The sequence below is a fragment of the Neolamprologus multifasciatus genome, chromosome 7, assembly GCF_963576455.1.
Source record: "Neolamprologus multifasciatus chromosome 7, fNeoMul1.2, whole genome shotgun sequence".
In the NCBI taxonomy this organism is placed as follows: Eukaryota; Metazoa; Chordata; class Actinopteri; order Cichliformes; family Cichlidae; genus Neolamprologus; species Neolamprologus multifasciatus.
In genome coordinates this window covers 7218421-7238445 of record NC_140445.1, presented here as the reverse complement: position 1 = coordinate 7238445, position 20025 = coordinate 7218421, and the positions used below count along the sequence as shown (strand labels likewise).

The following is a 20025-nucleotide window of genomic DNA, read 5'->3' as shown; positions in this document are numbered from 1 at the left end:
CACAGAAGCCCCTCCTACCTGCTATTTGCATCTTTTGTTTTCAAGGAGCAGCCAATCAGAAGAGAGTTGCATTAAAGGGTGAGACGCTAAAACAGCTTGTTTCAGTGGATCGGTAGTAAGGATTTTATGAACTGTGAATCAAGTAGAGAATAAAAACATAAAGGTGGAAATGAGCTTTTCAAGAAGAGCATTTTGTTTTCAATGCGAGTTTCTGTGAAATAAACAGACTGCACACCATCCATCCTGCTGACTTATTCCATTTTAATAAATAAATACAGAAAAATAAGTTCATGGCTCCATAGAGATGTGGTCCTAGTTATAATGCAGGTCAGTAGACAGAGACGCACTGAGGAAAGACAGGCTGCAGTCACACAGAAGCAAATAATTTTATCCCTCTACTGCACAGATTTTATGCTTCCACGGCTGATGAAACATGAGCGATAATCAGATTTCCCGTGACGGCCGCTCTTTATGTAGGTGGGGAACCGACGATGGCGGGTCCTGATGAGAAATCCAATTTGTTGAGCTCATGAAGCTGCAGTGACTGACAACAGCAAGCTCTGGTTACTGAACTATAGGAGCAAGATGTAGCTTATTGTACAGCTTTGACCTTCTGTTACCCTACAAAACATTACACCTTTGTATCTGCGTCGAAGAGGAAAAAAATACAGAACACACAGAGCCATTATATGTCAAAATAATCCCACATGGAGACTCCTCGGCTACACAATAACAAGCCATTGTGGTTGGGGCCGAATGATCAACAAATCTAGCCATCCAGTCCCCGGACACCGCTTGTTAAAAGCTGCCATCTACAGTAGTCGTACTGTGTGCAATTCATTATTCAGTGGGTTACCTCAAGGTAATTACAGTCACACGAGAACATAGAAACAACGACTGTCCTGTCAGGTCCAAGACACGTGGAGGTATATTGTGATAAATGACAGTATTAACATGCGCAAAGTCACATATCTCTTTAGAGAATTCATATCTTTGTCACATTATAAAAAAATTAATCAAGGAACATCATATCTGCTCATCCAAAATAATAATAATAAAAAATGTTACCATGTTTAGCAGAATTAAAAAGAAAAATGGAAGATCTGCATCCCAATCAGTGACCAGTGAGTCTAGAAACACTTTTATATGGTAAGTTAGGACAAGCCATTCTATTAATATATATTTATATATATGAAACAAGGATTAAGAGGACAGGAAATCATATCATCTCTGTCCTATCATATCATAACAGTCTCAGTCTTTCTTTACAACAGCTTATAATAAGAGCTTTCAAACACAGGCAGGATGTGCAAAAGGAAAGAAGTGCTACTCTGCAGCAGAATCAGATTCCAAATAAAGCGCGTAGACGGTCACATAATACATCTGTGCATCCCAAAAAAAGAAAGTATCTGCAGCTATTTTAATAATTATCTGTTTTTCTCCAACAAAAAAAATCCAACACTCGATGTTCTCATGATGTCAAATGTGTCTATTTTTTTAAAACCTCTTTTTTAGTCTCAATTTAAAGAGAATTCAGGTTTTGGTCCAACGGTTAAACACCCTTTCTCACAGTTTTCTGATAAATAAACAATCCATCGTAATATTTGGCTGACTGATCAATAATAAGAATAACACTTGCAGCTCTAGTTTAAAGGTCCGTCTTATACATATGTAATAAAATAAGGAATCTGTAGAAGATAATCAATTAATGACTTTCAGAGCTTTTGCAGTCGAGACTAAAATGACACCGCTGTGATGTGACGTATGAATCCATTTTATCCTGTTAGGCACCGTCAAACAAATAAAATGGACTTTAGCTTATTCAATAAAAACTGCTTGTGGTTATCAGATCTCTCTCTCTTCTCTCCGTCACCTTCTTTCTTCCGTCTCCCAAGTTCATATACAGTTAGGTCCAGTAAAGTTTCTAAGCTACACATTGGAAACAGTCTCGTTTAGTCTCCTGTACACAGCAGCAAAGGGACGAGGTTCTACTAAGTTTGACTACTGTGCTCAGCACCAGCTCTCTGGGTGTTTACCAGACGAGCAGAGTGCTAAAGCAGAGTGTTTGCACGTATGAAGCTGTACACGTTCCTTCATGTACAGCGGCAGAAAGCCTCAGCAGCGAGCTCAGCGGTCTGCCGCTTCACGCGATTTGTTCTCGGTAGCCGGTGACCCGCGGACCGCTAAACAGCCCTTGTCTCCCAAATGTGGAAGCAGCACAACAAATATCACCGGTTTCACTTAGAGCACGTGGCAGCAGTTGTACTGAGCCAGCGGCAGGATCTTGGGCTTGTTGTGTGTCGGTATGTTGAAGGCCAGAGCTTTCTCGCACAGAGGAAACTGAAAGAGACGCTCACGAAGCTTCACGCTGTGCCGTTTTCCCTGCTCCACCCTCGGGGCAGACTCCTCCCGGGTCGCCGCTGCGCTGTGGGGCTGACACCTGTCTGTTAAGAGGTCATCTCTACCGCTTTCTCCTCCCCTGTCGCCTTCTCGTCCTCCTCGTTGCAGCTCCATCTTGTTCTGCCTGGCGGAGGACACCGGGGAGTGATGGGAGTCAGGTTTAGGGAGAGGAGGATGGGGTTTGTTGGTGTTGTTGTTGGGTTCCACCTCCTCGTCCTTTCCTTCCTCTCGGGCTGTGATGTCATGTTCGCCCTGACAGCACGGCACACCCAAAGCCAGCTGGGAGAATGGCGAGACTTCAGGAATCTGACTGACCAGCCTGTCTCCATGACTGACTGGCTGATCTGAAATCACACACCCACTGTCTTCAGTTTTGATTTCTGTCTCCACCTCTGCTTTGTCCCCCTCCTTCATCACCTCCACTGAGCTTCTTAACTCTTCCTCTTCACTGCTGTCTTGATTGTCTGCTCCATCCTGTGTCTTTTTAGTTTCTCTTTCTGGCTCTCCCTCTAGTAAAGAGCCAGAGCCTTCCCCTTCTTTTATCATACTTCCGTTCTCTTCCTCCTCCTCCTCCTCTTCTTCTTCCTCCTCCTCCTCACAGATCTGCTGAAGCGCAGGAAGGTTCTTGGTGATGGGAGGCTCTTCAGCTGGAGGTGGACGCAGGGTGAGGCTGAGGCTGGGCTGCCACGGAGCAGGGAAGGGCTTTTCAGACGATGGCCTTGCAGCGAGTAGATCCCCGCACTCAGGCACTCCTGAGTGGGGAGAGCTGGGAGAAAGGGCCCCTGAGAGCCAGTGCGGTGGGGCCTCTGGACTGAGGAGGGCGTTATCCAACCCCTGGAGCCAGTGGTGAGCCTCAATCTCATCAAGTGAGGAGCGGCGAGATGGATCCTTCTGCAGCATCCTGGAGATCAGACTGACAGGAAAGACAGAGAATTTTATTGTTTGATGGCGCTGATGTAAACGTCTGTTATACTTTAAGCGATAAGCTTTTGGAGCGACTGATTTGACACAGAAAACGACCTGATTCTGATCTGATCTAGGCCATCGGCACACTTATTAAAACCCGTATGTCCAGAAGGATCTTCTGTCCTATTCAGCTGCTCTTCTCAACTGAAACACACCATTGTGTGACCGAGGGCAGAGTCATATGACAAGTGCCGGGTCAGATGTTCGAGGTTGTGTTTGCTGCTGCAGATAATCTGACAAAAACCACAGGGCAGGGAGTATTTATGGCTGTTGTCTTTTTAACCTCAGAAGACCGAAGACAATTGCTGGCCAGTAATCTGAACTTCCCTCTTTCATAACACAGAGAACAAAAAAGATTGGTGCCTGATTCTTTTCTTTTTCAGTCATTCTGTTGTAGATTTGCTGCTGTGCTTGTAATCACTGCCCCACTGAATGACCCAATTTTGTGCAAGCTTTAGCTGATGCACAGATGGCCTTACATTTGACTCCACAACACTTTGGTACACAAAGGAGCTCAGTGTGACATGTCGCTCAGACCAAATTTTCATCACATTTTTTTTTTCAATGACCTTTTCCCTCACAAAAAAAACAAAACGATAACTAATAAAAATATTTGCGGTCGCCATTGCTGACCCTCAGACTCTTAGTAGATGCACCTGTGGTATAAATGTCAATATCCCATGTGACTTCCTGCTTGAGTTATGGGATTCACAAGTTTTTCAGAAAATTTGACCTCTGACCCTTTGATCGAGATCATTGAAATTTGAACTTGTATAGGATATTTAGTAGTAGTCAATATTATAATCCTGCATTGCCTCAAGTTATCGCGTTCACGCCGCCTGCTCAGCTAAGGGGTAAAAATGAAAAAAAAAAAAAATGACATGTACCGACACTTTTATCAACAAATTAAAACAAGATTAAAATATCCTCCAGAGACCAGATCCAAGATCTGAGATCAAACTAATGAAGTTATGTACAAAGGTTTGGAAGTGATCCAATCAGAGGTAATCTCCTTGTGAGTGGGGGCGGTGCATCTAGCTCCCAATTCTCTCCGTTTCTCATAAAAAAACCACAACAAAATTACATCAATGTGGACAACAGGCAAGAAAATACATATCTGATTTTTGAAAATGAATGTTGTGTATTTGAATTGACTTATTAGGATTTGAGAACTTCCTGGTTTATGTTCACAGGACATCCTGCAGAGGTTGTAACTGGGTTTGGAGGTGTTAACGCTGTGTGTGTGTTTTGGTTCAGACTGTTAGGAGTGAAGGTAAGATTGTGAAGACAGATGTGCACCTGTGATCTGTATTTTGTTTCTGGATTGTTTCTGTGTTGCAATGTTTGGGACGATTCTCACACTGTTAGGGAGAACTATATGTGCAGCAGGGTAATGGAGCCTTTGAGGAAACTAGGACACTGAAATTATTCAGTGAAACGCACGCTAATGAGATGATTTTACGGTCAGCAGATTTTTAACTCATCTACTGAACAGCAGAACCCTCTGGCAGAGAAATCAAGAATAAAGCATTCAGAATAATAAAATCTTTTTTTCCTCTGAAGATCTGGCCTGAGAGGACCTTGATTGTAATCTAAGACTTTACTCACTCTCTGCACTCGTCAGACACATGTTCAGGAATGGAGTAACGACAGTCCAAAATCATGACCAGAGTCTCGCTGTCGTTGGTTTCCTGGAAGGGAGGGACTCCACACACCAGCATGTAGAGGATCACCCCCAGAGACCAGATATCTGGAACACACACACACACAAAAAATCACAAAAATTAGCCTTAAATAGCAAATAATTTCCAGACTGAAAATAGCCTCCCATCCCTCTGCTCTCTCATCATAGTTAGAATACTCCGAGCTCCATGGGTCAGAGAGGGTATTTAAAAAAATTGCCTTTTTGAATGTAAGATGAAGATGCCTACAGTCAAGGAGAAAAGATACGTAAACGTGGATTCAATAGATGCTGACAGCTCTACTCATTGATCTCAAGTGATCTCCTGTCTGCCTTAGAGCAACAGTGAGGTCTAGGGTCAGGGTACACACAACAGAGCAGCTCAGATTAAACTACTGCATTCCTCAATGACGTGAAACAATCTAAGAGGAAAGCTTGTGCGTAACAGCTGGATGTCCGGTTTTTAAGAGTCAAAACTTTAAGCGCTAAGCTGTAGACAACTCGGCTAAGCGCTCCTGACCCGACTCTAAAACCACATTCAATGCCCGGGAGCTTCCTGACCGACAGCACTGCTGACAGCGTGCCCTTTTCCCGTCTCCTCCCTTTCCTTCCCCTTTTCCACTTGCCTAACCTCCCTCTCCCGTCCTGATGTAGCGAGAGGAAGTCGATGCACACTCAAAACGGCCTCAGTGAGGCAAGAACACAGCAGCCGGGTCAAGGAAACTCACGCAAGCTGAGGAAAGCGATCTGAGGGCTGAAGGCCATAACAAACAGATGGCTTGTTGTGGTGTTGTGTTATTCTGAGAATGAACTCCCTTCTATCTTTTATGCCTCTTCTCATGTTGCTTCCCAAACACTGGAAAAAAGAACACTGAACACTGTTTGCATTGTGTGCCAGCCCCGATGTAACACTGTAAATATCAGAGGTCGTAAATCTTCATCGCTAAAACCTGCCTCTGCTGATATCCCGTTTCCTTCGTGTGCAACCTAAAGGGTAATTAAAGTGGTCTGACCTTGATTTTACAGCTTTTGCTGCTAATCTTTCAGTTTTCCCCTCCACTGTGGATTCTTCAGGGAACACTGCGCTCCACATATAAAGCTATTAAAACTAATTTTTTTAAGCGTATTTACACATCTTTTGTGTTCTTTCCTGCAGAAGAGTTACAGCTGTGAAACCGAGACTGAAACTATGATACAAACACTTGTCATTCCTGTACTGTGATACCTCTGAGGGGCTGTTAATGCATGGTTAAGGCAGGCGAGGTCTGGTAAAGTCAAAATTCAAATACCTACATTCAAAAACATTGACTGTTCCAAGGGGCAAAATCCTAAAGACTATAGTGCCTCAGCTTCTTAACTATCAATCCTTCATTAACCAGCTCATATTACTTGTCCTTTAATTCAGCTTAAGGCTCAACCTGTGACATCAGTGATATCACAACATGAACAATAATGACATCTCGGTTCAAACTAACCGTCCACACCAGTAATAAAATATTAAGCTGTACTCCTGACTGTGAGAAAGACAATCATCACCCACTGGTTAATGAGGTTGTGTTATGAGATAATGAGCTAAGGGGACACAGCGTGCTCATTTAGTAACATTTGTCAGTGACACAACCAGTTTAAATCTGAAGGGAACTGATGTTTAAAAAATGAACATCACGCTGTATCAAAAGAGACTTGATATTACTGAACGAGACCAAAAAGTCATCCAGAAAGATACTTTGTTGCAAAAGCACACAGTTTGATCAGATTTCTTTATTTGAATTTAGTTGAAAAATGCATAAAAATACATAAAATAGCAGTTTTGCACCTACAGGGTGATTACCAAAGAGGGATTAGCTGAAAACTTACCATATTTCAGCAAAATAAATTTGAGGAAATTGGACAAAAAGAAGAAGTGGGAGTCCCTTAAATCTATCAACAACATAGAAGCAGTATCTGAAAATCATGACCTTAAGAATCAGGAAAACAAAAACAAAAAACAGAGACCCGCCTTACACTGTATTTCCATTTATGTTTGCATGTGTCAATAAATTGCTGCCTCGATTTCCCTTTTTCTTAATGAAACAAACAAATAAAACAGTAGTAGTACAACAAGTGCTTTTTCGAGCACTGTTGTACTATAATCCATGTTATGTTATGTATGACAATCGCTTCGTCTTTTGAAATTAATTAATCTACACATATACCCCAGCTATTTTTTATTTTTATTTTGGAGGGCTTTTTCAAAACTTTTACTAGTTTACAATAAAAGGGAAAGAGTGGGAGAGAATGGAGTTGGGCCGTAGGCAGACTGGTTTTTAGATCTGAGACACATTGGACAGATTGGAGAGACTGAGATGACCAAAAAGCACCACTGAACGACACAAGAAATCATTCCTGCCTGTGGCCATCTCCCTGTACAACTCCTCCATGTAATACACTGTACACACTGCAACAGCTCCACCCTTTGCACATGCTCTACAGTAAAATAACAAATGTTTTACATGTTAGAGTTAAATGTCAATCATATATATTTCACCTCTATAATATTCTTGATATTTAAGTGATTTGTATATATTAGTGATCTTTCTTTATAATAAATCATATTATTTAATTAGGTTAGTCTGTTACTGTCTTAGAGCAACTGTAACCCACACAATTTCCTTAGGAATTAGTAAAGTATTCTGATTCTGATTTTAAAGGTTATTGCATTCAGTGCTAACAGACACATGCTAACACGCTAAACACAAATGTTTCCAGTAAAAAAAAAAAAAAAAAGCACCAGATGCACAGGTTCAAACTCTTTACCCTTTGGAATCCTACTAGGAGTAACCTCTGAAAGTTTTTATGAACTGAGTAGTATCTGTCATATTTCAGGCCTGCTTATAGAACGAAATGTTTGCACCAGAATGTGGTCTCTGCCTATGCAGCTACCCCATAGGATGTGGTCATCAAACCACATCATTGTCAAACTTTCTCCAATAGTTCAATGAAACTGGAGAGCTGTCCCACACTGGTGCTACAAGAAAGACGAGCAGTAACCACAATAAATAACATTTATACGGAAAATGTGGGGGGAGGTTTAGAGTTAATAATAAAAATGACACATGTATTACCTGAGACTGCTAGACTGCTAACCATAACCCTGAGATGCTCTTTGTTTCCTAAATATCGACATCCGTTTCTCAGAATTGAAGCACACTTGCAGTGCAATCAGTTTTGCAACTAATTTAGTTCACATTAGTTTAAAATAACACATAATAGTGGACATGTTTTAGGGCACAGATAATCCTGAAACTGCAGAGATGCAGTGTGCCTGCAACTTCACACACCGTTATAATAACACAAAACAAAACCCTGCTTATTAAATCCTGAGCAAGTCAGACATAAAAGGATTTCAAAAATATTTTTAGGAGTATAATAAAACATTGTGGTACATTCAAATCCTCCTCCATCCAGTGATTCTCACATGTACCAGCCCCGCATGTGATCAGACATCCAGCCATTGTTCCACATTGTTCTCATGACAGTCCAAACAAGAGCCCTCAGTTCTCACCATAAGACTATCACACGCACGCTCATGCACACGCTAATATTGGTCCAGGGACGTATTATGCAACAGGGAGGAGAAACCACTGAGTGCTGGGAGTGTACTTTTCTCTGCTCACTGGGGAATATCACACATTCTTACCATGCATTAGTGGCCTGCTGACAGGACAAAGATCAACAGCAAACACACACACATACATCCACACAAAGTAAACACAAACCAGATGCAGATATAGGCTGAATCACATTAGAAAATAAGTTAAACTATGAAAACTGTTGCGATACAAAACCTCGTGCACAGAATTCACTGCAGCTTCAAAGAGTTAATGACTGATCTGTGGTTCTCTACTGGGGCCATCTCCTTTTAAGTACACTTTTCAGGGCCAAATACGTCAGAAAGGGTCAGCACAGCTGACTCGTTTTCAACGGGTCCTCAAGTTCAGACTAAATATAAATGCAGCCCTTTTTTGCCCACATTTGGCCAGCATGAAAAATGCTGTTAGATCATCAGTAACCGATGAATACGCAGTATTACAGGAATTTATCATGATCTTGGGAAATGTTATCATTTTGATATGATTATCTTCTAAGTCTTTCATAAAAATCTTGATAAGGAAGGAAGTTGTCAATACATGAAAATATATACTCATATTATTTTAATAACTGTGAAGTCATCTGGTGTGGTTACCTTGACATGAAACTGTGTAACTTCAAAAGAAATGCAGTAATAAACTTTAAAACGATAGTAAATAACAACACCGGCCAAAACGCTAAATTGAAACAATAATGAAATAATGTGATAGTTTTTATTAAATTATTCTGCAGTGCGTATTGAAAATTCAGGCAAATTACATTTAGCGAACTATTCTGGACCAAAGCTGGCATTCATACAGATACTTTTCAGGTTGTTCTGGTAAATGTAATATTACTAATATTGCTACTGAATCATGTGTTCATCCCCTTAAAACAAATGTGAAGCTTACAGTGAGCAGACTGGAGAGTCCACACAAAAGTAGCTGAACTAGTCAGGAAGTACGTTCCCCCCTTAAACACGACAGAAAAGTATTCAAATAAAGTTTTGCTCTGTAGGCACTCTTATGACAAAGTCAGGAACTTATTTTGCTGTGCCATTGATATCTTAAAATAGAGACCAGTTGGTGACCTCCTTGGAAATCTCTGGGAAAAATGTCTATATAAGAGCAGTCTCAACAGACTGGTGAGTGGCTGCTGCACCAAAACCCTGCTAATGAATGCTTTAGTTGCTAACAGATTGCTGCTGCTTCCTTCAGTTTGCATGACACGTACCGATTCGTCTGCAAACGCTTGCTATTTTCTCACCAAACTATAGTGACACTGTAAACACCTTCAAAATAAAAGTTGTATCTTACTGCTGCAACCAACACATTTGTTCACAATTTCAATGCCATTTGATGAGTAATACAAAGTACTGGTGACCATGGCAACCTGCAGGCAACCTGCAGGCAACCTAAGCAATTGCAAGGAGGTTTTCGTTGCAGCACCATACACTTTTTTTGTGACTAATTCAGCTAGCAATTTCCAGAAATCTCCAGAAGCCACTGGCCATGGAATCAACCAGTAACTGCCAGATATCTCCACCTCAGATAATATACTGGTTGCCGACAGGTCTCCAGGCCTGTGTGACTGAAGTCTTACACTGACTACTGAAGTTTAACACATTAAGAATGTATTTATTTATTCAGAATAGGATAATGCCATTTAAAATACTTAGCAATCAATTTCATTTATGGATATGCCATCAGTTCATTAAATTAACAGAAAATTTCCCACTGCCCTGCTATCACAGAAATCCATGTTGCTTTCATGTTGCTCTCTTATCCAACATGAACTTCTGAAATACTGGAATTTTAAAATAGCCCCTCAAAAAATATACCAAAATGCATGTTGAATGTTGAACTCCTATTTAAAAAAAAGTGCATCATTTTCCTGGATTGAGATGGTCAGGTGGGAAGCGTTTGCTGACCTGACGCAGAATAACCCTTTAGGCTACTTTCGGGCAGGTGACAGCAAAGAGTGTTTAAAAGAACAAGAAAAAAAAAAGTTGAGAAGCATTTCTTAGGTCCTAAGAGAGAGCCTTTACAAATCACATGCTGTGCCCAGAAACATCGACTGATGCACACTGTTGCACAATATTCCCCCCAAGAAGGATGCATCTGTTTTTGGATTTAGTTGCTAAGAGATAATCTGTTCACTGCACCATTATACTTCCTAGTATGTGTCAACGTTGCTGGTGCTGTGGTTTCAAGCTCTGGAAAAGTACTTGTTGCTACAAACAGTCCAGCAGCCTTGAGGTTGATATGAAAACACCAACAAAGAGGTTTTGTGCGGAAAACCTCCCGGTAAAGCAGCTCTTCCTTGGTCTAAAATAGGATGTTCAGAGGGGGCTTTACATGTGCTACTCCCCACTGGGAGCCATGACCCTCCACCCTAGAGCAGAGAAATGAGTGGTGTGTATGATGTGGCAGCCAGATACAAAGACTTAACACATTTGTTGACACTGGAGAGCACATCAAAGAGTTCAAAGCCACCTGTAACCCCCAGATTTCATTACTGTTTCTTACTAAGCACTGTATCTAGCATGTAGGTATTTAGAGAATCTAACTGACACAAAAAAGCCCATACATTTAATGCTTCAGGCTGTAAAAAAGCAGCTTTTCCTCCATCACATTTGGGGTTTTTTTCTGATTATGCCATCTTTATAACGTTAGTGCATTTTGCTGAACCTTTCCATGGCAACCAGCTGTCAGAAACACAAACATTTGTAGCTGACTCTCAGAATAATCAGCCAAAAGCAGAAGTTCCTCCTGTACAGAACATACCCGACCACTTTAGCCCTTCCTTTTTTCTTATCTGACATTTTACGCAACTATATTGCACAGCCCTACTCTTTGTCATAACTCATCTCTTGCTGTCATATTTACATTTGTTCAGGAAGAGCTCTTTCCCACACTGATAAGCTACTATTTTTGTCCTCTTTTATTTATGACAAATTCTCATTCTCATTCTAATTCTCATTAGCCAGTGACTGGGAAAAATAAGGAAAAGACCCACATGTATCATTAACACGATGACCTTGGTCTGTGAAGCCTAACAATTACACTTAGAGTGCAGAAAGTGTACACACATGCACGCACACGGTAAAGGGCAGATATTATGTAACTGCAGTGTTTATCTTTTTCAAAGGCAAGAAGTCCTGCAGACATCCCTGCCTCTACTCTAAATCATATGACCGTCATCAAACACCAGCACCACGTCTTCAATCAAGCTGCATGTTAACTATTGCTGGGCTGCAGATTTTGAAAGTTTTACAGTATATTAGGGTATTAATATGATTATTATTATTAATCATAATAATATGACTTTTGAACACGACAACATTTTTATTGGTTTGTAATGCTTCACTCTGCTGCTAAAAGGTTTTAATGTCATCATACATAAAGAAACAATAAAACCAATTAAACCAAAACAGTAAATAATGTACTCATATGCTTTCATTAACAAACATTAACATCTGAGAAAGGGCATATACAGAGCCAGTCCTTAGCAGGCTGCCTGTTATCTTCTTCTGTCAGATACAACACCTCATATTGTTGCTGCTGTTTTTTTAAACACAGTCAGCATACAGCAAGCTTATTAGTGTTGCAGCGTTGGTACGATCTCCATTCGGAGTTCTTCAAAACTTTCTGTACACTTTTTATCATCATGCATGATCTCGGCCTCACTTGATTCCCTGTAGCTGTGTAAGGAGGAGCTCTGAGCTCAGAAGCAGAAAGAGCTCTCATCCTTCATCCTCCGCCTTTACTGCTATCTAGGTAGCAGGCATTGCCGAGCATGCTGCATGGTGTCTTTCAAGTTATTGCCCCCCTGAAGAGAAGTTTCAGATTATTAGCTGTTGCTTTATATTGCTTTTTGCACCACATAACTAGAACTGTGGGTAAGAAGGCTGAACAGTTAAAATAGGTCCCCTCTCCCCTGCATGTCAGTCCAATATTATAGTACATGTAAGCCCCTTGAAAAGCCACAGAAGCTGCTTTGTCGATTTACTGGTTTGGTGACATCCTGTATAAAGTTATCAGATGTACATCTAGTATACTTTCAGGCTTTAAAGTATAAAACAAAATCCCCACAGCAGCTCGATTATATCAGACTGAAATATCAAACGGACACAGACTGCAGTCTGTGTGTGCGCGTGCAAAGATGGCTTTATGAGTCATCTTACTAAGCTGAGATCACTGAGGGACATCTCTTCTTCTGTGCAGCTCAGGATTACGACAAACATTCATCAATATATAGATGCATGTGTGCATGGAGTGATGGAAGTGTACATTTCTGTCAAAGTGACGACATAAACATGAAGTCACACTAAGACGAGCAAAAATAGAACAGAGAAATGCACTTCGAGTCAAGTGAAGCAGAAAACAGGCTTAAAGGATGTAATAATAAATGGATTTAAATGGACGCCCTTCGAGTGGACGCTTTTAGAAACAGGAAGTGACATTAAAAAGGAACTAATGCAACTTGTAAGTCATGCTGACGTTATGTGTGCGTGTGAAAAGATTCTTCAGACCACAATTCTCATCTTTACGACACCCATAAACAATATAGCAAATTCAAAGCACTGGTTTCTTAAATTACAGTTTTTCTTGTTTTGATCCATTTACATGTGCAAATGCCAGTAAAAGCCCTTCTGCAAGAGCACAAACTATTTTACATTCAAGACAGATGCATTTGTAGTTGACAGAACGGCAACCAGACCTTGCCGAAATCCAGCCTATTCCAGCTTAGCAGATAAGACCACCGACATCCCTGAAGCACACATGCTGAGTTTGCCTGCCCCCTGGGATGCGCAAGACCAAATCCCTCAATTCTCCTTCTGTTTCTATAAACTCAAATCCCACAATCTATCTGCCGGCTTCACCTCTAAACTCCCACAAATCCCAACAGTACAGAGCAGCCTTTCTAGTAAGGGTAAACAGTGATGCACAGTAGTTTCTCTTTCTGCTATCTGTCTCTGTCCTCATCTCCCTCTCGCACACATACACACACACACAAATGCTTGTTTTGCAGAGTGGGGGCACGCTGGTGAGCTGCAGTGGTTGGTTCCTCTGCAGAACGTGCCCAGTTGGCTCATGACTGGCTGGCTTGCTTAGACTGACCCAGATACACACACTAATCCTCAACGGATATACAAACACACACACACACAGACAATTGCATACTAGCACACAAATATGGAAGAGACACACTGAGACACAAGGAAATGCACAGGGATACCTACACAGGGTCAAAGAGACAAATATGGGCACCTACTGTTCACCCACACAAACAGTTGGGCTCACGGAAACAGACAATACAGGCTTGTTGGTGAATTTTGACGGTGTTAGCAGTTTGTCGCAGCTGCATCAAACACAATCAGTAATTTTTCCACCCCTTTGGGAACAGCACATGAGAAAACAGCTTCATCTTATCTTACCTAATCTGCTGACTCTACTGTGTGAGCAAAAGATCTTCAACAGCCGTCAACCAGACTTTAAAAAAGTACGTTTTTCTAAACTACTTAATCTAAGGTTAAGAAAAAGAAATGTTAAAATCCTCAGACAAAAATGTATATTTTAACAACTTTGCTACCATGACAAATGGGTAAAATCTGATCTGGGTGCCGACAATGATAAGGCGTCTGGTAGAAAGCTACTGAATTTACCCTGAGGCAAGTTTGCTCTGCTCAGAGTGGAAAATAATTAAATGACATGAAACAGATATTGAAGCCTCGATGGCAAAATTACACATGCTAATCAAAGAAAAGAAAGACTTTGATGCTGCATGCAACCTCTGGGCATCGCTCAAAAGTACAGAGGCCTTTAATCATTTCATTTTTTGAAAAATCTGCAAATTTGTTTCTCTATTAATCGATTTTACGAGAAAAAATAGAGCACACTGCCTGCTTTAATTTCTCAGTCGTGTATGTGTTAGAATGCATAACAACTTAAGCATTGCAATACACAAAACAAAGTTCATTATCACATATTTGAGATATTGGTAAATAGCAGACCAATGTCTGCTATTTACACTTTAAAAATGTTCAAGTTTTATAATACAAACACTCCATTGCAGTTTGTGCTCACCTGTCTACTTATGAGCCCCTGTCACTGGTTTTATTGGACTGCAAGTTTTTCCCACTTTACTTGAGAGGGCCACCCAGATATATTTTGTTTATTATTGACACTTTATATAACTGAGACAACAACTACCTACAGTCTTTCCTGGCTATTGTGTCTGTAGAGACATGCATGTCGCTGTTATGGTGGTTGTTCAGCTGTCTCGAGGCTTTCGTCCAGCAGCCAGATGGACTCCAGCTTCACTATCTTGGAGTGCATAGTCCTTTTTTCTGTGCTGAGGATCTGAGGTAAGCTGGAGGCTTGCAGAGCAGGCCAAGAAGGCAAGCTAGTCCATCCAAAGGATGAGGAACTCACTGTCGAAGCAGCTGATTACTGCCTCATTAAATGTAGATATAGAATTACTGACTACAATATAATTATTTACTTGGAATTTATTTAGGAACACAAGGAAGTATTGTGTGAGTATTGTGAGTATTCCTGTGGGATATATCATCCCCCTACTAGAAATACTCTTACATTCTACCACTGTTCAACAGTTTGTCAAATATTGTTTTCCCCCCTCACAATATTACCATAATAACAGAGTAAAAAAAGGTACCCAACAAAGCGGATATTTCTAAATATAATGATGTTATGTAAGACTAATTTGCATTTTATGTTTGCCTCCCTTTGTCCGGGTTTGCCTGGCAGCTTTAAAATCTCTGATCTCAAGCTCAGCGCAAAAACAAAACAAAACAACAACACATAGATACAAAAAAGAAAATTATTTTTCTCACCCACAGCCGGAGCATCGTACTCTTCTCCCAGCAGAATCTCAGGAGCAGAATATGCCAGCGACCCACAGCTGGTGGCCAGCATCATCCCGGGCTGGAATAAGTTGCTGAACCCAAAGTCAGTGAGCTTGACGGCGCCTTGCTGAGGGAAGAAAACCACGTTCTCAGGCTTCAGGTCCCGGTGCACTACGTGCAGCTGGTGGCAGTAGGACACAGCACGCACAATCTGGGCGAAGTGACGCTTGGCGGTGACCTCGGCCACGCCTCCCTCGTGGCGGAGGATGTAGTCGTAGAGGTCGCCGCCCTCGGCCAGTTCCATCACCAGGTAGAGAGTGGTGGGTGTGTCGATGACCTCGTAAAGGCGAACCACGTTGGGATGCTGCACCCGCCTCATGCATCTGACAATGGAGGGACAAATTTAAATAAAGATGGTTTCAACCATTCATCTTGAACAACAAGCTTCTTAGTCTGAAATCAGTATCTGTTCAATCTTTGTTTTTTATCATTCATACCTCACTTCCTGTAAGAGGTGGCTCGTTGCCATTACATCTAGTTTTGTCTTGTCTATCATCTTGACAGCCACCAGTTGCCCCGTGTTGACATTACGGCCCAGTTTAACAACAGCAAAGTGACCCCTGCCCAACGTCCGACCCAGATGGTACAGTCCGCTGAGATCAGAGCGACCGGGGCTGCTCCGCAGGTCCAGATGTGCATCCTGGGAAGCATTTATACCTCCAGAGGAGTCCATATTTGAAACTGAGAGGGGCTTCACAAGGGAGCAGGTGGAAATTGGTTGCGTGAAGGTGTCAAGGACTGAAAAAAGGGAGGGGAGGTGCAAGGCAGCGAAGTTCCTTACTGCTGAAGAGTCGCCTGGTTGGACAAAGAAATGACAACACAATGAAACTAAACTGACTGTGCTGATTATTTTGGCCTTTGGCCCGAAGGGAAAAGGGCTTTCGATGAGGTCAGCTGCTGCCGCTAATGCCTCATCCCATCAGGCACAGTACCAGAAAGAGGCTGATATTAAACATCGCTTAACAAAAGGCACAGAAAACAGAACACAGTTAAATTAAGTAGCGAGGACTAGATTAGAGTGTAGCAGAATTACAGTCTAGCAATAAGAGCAACAGAGTGTAAAATATTGTGTTATTGTCTGAGGGGCTGTGTTTGGCTCCATCTCAAATAACACCATCAAGCGCAAATGGCACGCTTAATCAATACTGTAACAAGAAACCATAATGTACATCTGTGCGCGTACGCGAGTGTGTTTGTGTGTCATTAGTTCGGTTAAGAGGGTCACAAGGTGGCAATAGACCTGATGATATCATCATTATATCATCCCCAGCTTCACTGCTGCTTTCTTTTGATTTTTATTAGGTTATTCAGTTGGAGGAAAACAGGTAAACACACGGATGGGAGTTCATCTATAAAGGTGAAAAACAGAAAAATAAAGTAGATGGTGTTCAAAGTTACTAGAAATTAAATCTTTGTTGTGTGCTGGGAAAACTTTAAGCCCAGTAAATTAAACAAAACATTGTTCTACACCTCTGAAGTCTCCATTGGCAGCTAATAGCCCCTTTGGCTCTTCATGTGTTGATTAATTAATAGATTATGTGCGACTGGGCCTTATCAGCATCGCTTTAGTGAATAAAACCTAAAAAAATTGTAAAGACTGTTTCTTAGGGGTTGTTTTGCATCTCTGTAGGTACTCTGTATCTGTAGTTATTCCATAATCGAGTCCCTTTGCTTCACGGTGTGATTGTTCTTTTGTGCCTACCTGCAAGTCAGTTTTTTACATTTCTGTTTTCATTTTGATTTCGTTTCAGTTATTTTCCAGAGTCTGCTTGCTTTCAGTTTAGTTTTTAGTGTTAAAAATGTATTTAATATTGTTTTTTTCCACCAAACTTTTAGCTTTTATTTTTCTCGCGTCGTAGTTGTTTTCACAACTTTTTTCTTCCCATAAGCAGAAGAAACTTTTGCATCTCTTTGTATCTCTAAGTGGGCTTTTCTCTGTGACTTTTCTGTTGTTTTGAGTATCTGCAGTCATCCTGCATCTCTTTCCACACTTGTTTTTCTCTACTTTTTGGCATGTTGTATCTCTGCAGTTGTTTAACATCTCTTTGCATTTTCCACTTCTTTGACGGGAGTTTTGAGTGTCTTTGGCATCATCTCTGCTTGTTTTTGTGCCTTTTCTCTAACTGTTTTGCATCTCTTTTGAGTTAGCGTTCACTTGATTACACTGACAACTACAACAATCATTTCAAACAAAGGCCCAGAGGACCCTTTTGAGCTATTCTGAGGCAGACATATGATTTTATCAAAACGGACAACAGTTTTTTTTTCATCTACAACCAACCTACACTATGATTTATTTATCACCAGTATATAAAGCAGCATCACTATTATCGGCAGCCTATTTAAAGCCCCTCTGAACAGCTTCTCCGGGCAGAATCAGGCCTCCCTGTCTTAGATATGTGCTAATGTCCTCCGTTGTACAGTTGTATCACATCCACGGCACCCCGTAATTCTGACTCGGGGCTACCACACTTGTGTTAAGGCCAGCTGTTCTCTTCTTGGCCTCAACTGCAGTCCCGAGTTGGCACACACACGCACGCGCATGTAGTCATCCTCCAAAACAACCATTACCAACAACCTCACAGACACCGACAGAGCTACGGCAGTAAAGTGCCGTTACTGCTGTGAAAATACAGCGGTGGCGGCGGTGCTAACTTACCATTGTCGTGTAAATATCCCGAGTAGCGAGCGGCTCTTTCGGTCACTCCGCGGCTCCACGCTCGGTGTCCCCGCTGAATTCTGCTGTGTGAGTCGGCAGCTTCTTGCTGTCTTTCACAACACTCCCATGTTCCCAGTCCATACTTTTCTCATGACCGCCCGCCTCACTTCGTACCGCTCTCTCCGTGTCCTCGAGCTCCGCGAACGCGCGCCCGCTCATCGAGTTGCAGGACGGAACTTGACGTGCGCGCGCGTGTCCGGCTAGCTTTTGACGTCAATGCATATTTCGTCTCGCTCGCTCGCTCGCGCGGAGCAGCCAGCGGTCGCGAGCCTCTTGTACGCAGTGAGGAGAGGAAAATAACTGAATGGACGCTTCGGAAGTCCAAGAATTATGTAACGGCTGAGGTGTTTCGCTATGTAAACAGGAGCAGGGAACAAAGAGCTATAGCATAGCGTACTGACAGGACAGGGGCCCCAGGACAGACGCACAGCAGGGCCCTCGACCTTACAACATTTCAAAGATGTCATGAGTCTTTGTGCTGGTTTCGTTTTTCTTTGCAACCGCTCTTTTTCCTTCTATCTATAGTTCCTTTATGCTACTCTGTGCCACCTCATTGTAATTACTTTCATTAGTTTCAGTGTTATCTTTGAAGATTTTACTTGTCTTTTTGGTTGTCTTTTGGAGGGCAGTTAACAGTTCCCATACAGCCACTTTATGTTTCAGTGTGACAATTTTTGCATTTGTGTGTTATCTTTGCTTTTTATATTCTTTCTCTCTTCGTAGTTCAAATGTAAATGCAATTTACATACACTGCAATTGCCAAAAGTCTTAATTCACCAATCAAAATCCTTGAATTTCTGGTGTTCCAAACACTTCAACAGATGCATAAATTCAAGCACCTACGCATGCAGACTGCTTCTACAAACATTTGTGAAAGAATCTCCCAGGATCTGAGTGAATTCCAGCATGGTACCATAGCTACCATAAATATTATAACAAAGTAGAAGAGGTTTAGAATGGCAGCAACTAAGCCATGATATACTAGTCAACATTCACAGCAAGTACAATCACAGCAGATGCTGAGGTGCATGGTGCACAGAAGTCACCAACTTTCTGCAGAGTCACTCACTACAGAGCTCCAGACTTCATGTAGCCTTCAGACTAGCTCCATAACAGTTCACAGAGAGCTTCATGCAATGGGTGAGCCATGGCCAACCAGCTGCATCCAGGTCATGAGATCATCATGACCATCATCAAACCCAATTCAAAGCGTCGGATGCAGTGGCGTAAAGCACGCAACCACTGGGCTCTAGGAGTGGAGATGTGTTCTCTGGGGTGATGAATCACACTTCTCTGTCTGGCAGTCCAATGGATGAGTCAGGGCTTGGCGGTTGCCAGGAGAACAGTAGGGGAGACCAGGGATAGTTGTAACATTTTTGACATTTCTGTCTGTAAATTAGAGCTCTTTTAAGGTAGTGGATTCAAAAGGTAATGCAAAGTTTTTACATGTCTCGGCTATTAAATAGTGCAGCTATTTTCTCTGCAGCACAATTACCCATTGCATGGTATGGTCTCAAACACAAAGAGTGAAATGTTACAATTAACCCCATAGTCTGGGTTAGTTGTAACATATCCTGGGGTGAAATGTAACACAATGAAATAAGGGTACTAACAAAACATTAACATGTAATCTTTGTTTATTCAACACATGAATGCACTTAGAGCCATTTATGTAGCTGTGTGTGTGTGTGTGACAGAATGCAGAAATCTAGCTTTTGA

General features: G+C 41.7%; 1 protein-coding gene across 1 annotated transcript; it reads right to left on the bottom strand.

Moving 5' to 3' along the window:
* Positions 1-241: 241 nt before the first annotated feature.
* snrkb (SNF related kinase b) lies at positions 242-18507 on the bottom strand. Its single transcript, XM_085165515.1, has 5 exons — positions 18247-18507; positions 16025-16382; positions 15516-15910; positions 4975-5116; positions 242-3313 (listed from the first exon to the last, which is right to left on the bottom strand). The coding sequence occupies exons 2-5, from the start codon at positions 16258-16260 to the stop codon at positions 2242-2244; spliced, it is 1845 nt and encodes a 614-aa protein (XP_085021641.1). The 5' UTR covers positions 16261-16382; positions 18247-18507; the 3' UTR covers positions 242-2241.
* Positions 18508-20025: the final 1518 nt, after the last annotated feature.

Bases quoted from the DNA above. Each gene is read 5' to 3' on its own strand.
- snrkb (XM_085165515.1), bottom strand. From the start codon at position 16,260: ATGGACTCCTCTGGAGGTATAAATGCTTCCCAGGATGCACATCTGGAC. The intron at 5,117-15,515 runs GTGAGAAAAATA...TGTGTGTTCCAG, and splicing joins GTACGATGCTCCGGCTGTGG to ATATCTGGTCTCTGGGGGTG. The intron at 3,314-4,974 runs GTGAGTAAAGTC...CTTTCCTGTCAG, and splicing joins GTGTCTGACGAGTGCAGAGA to TCTGATCTCCAGGATGCTGC.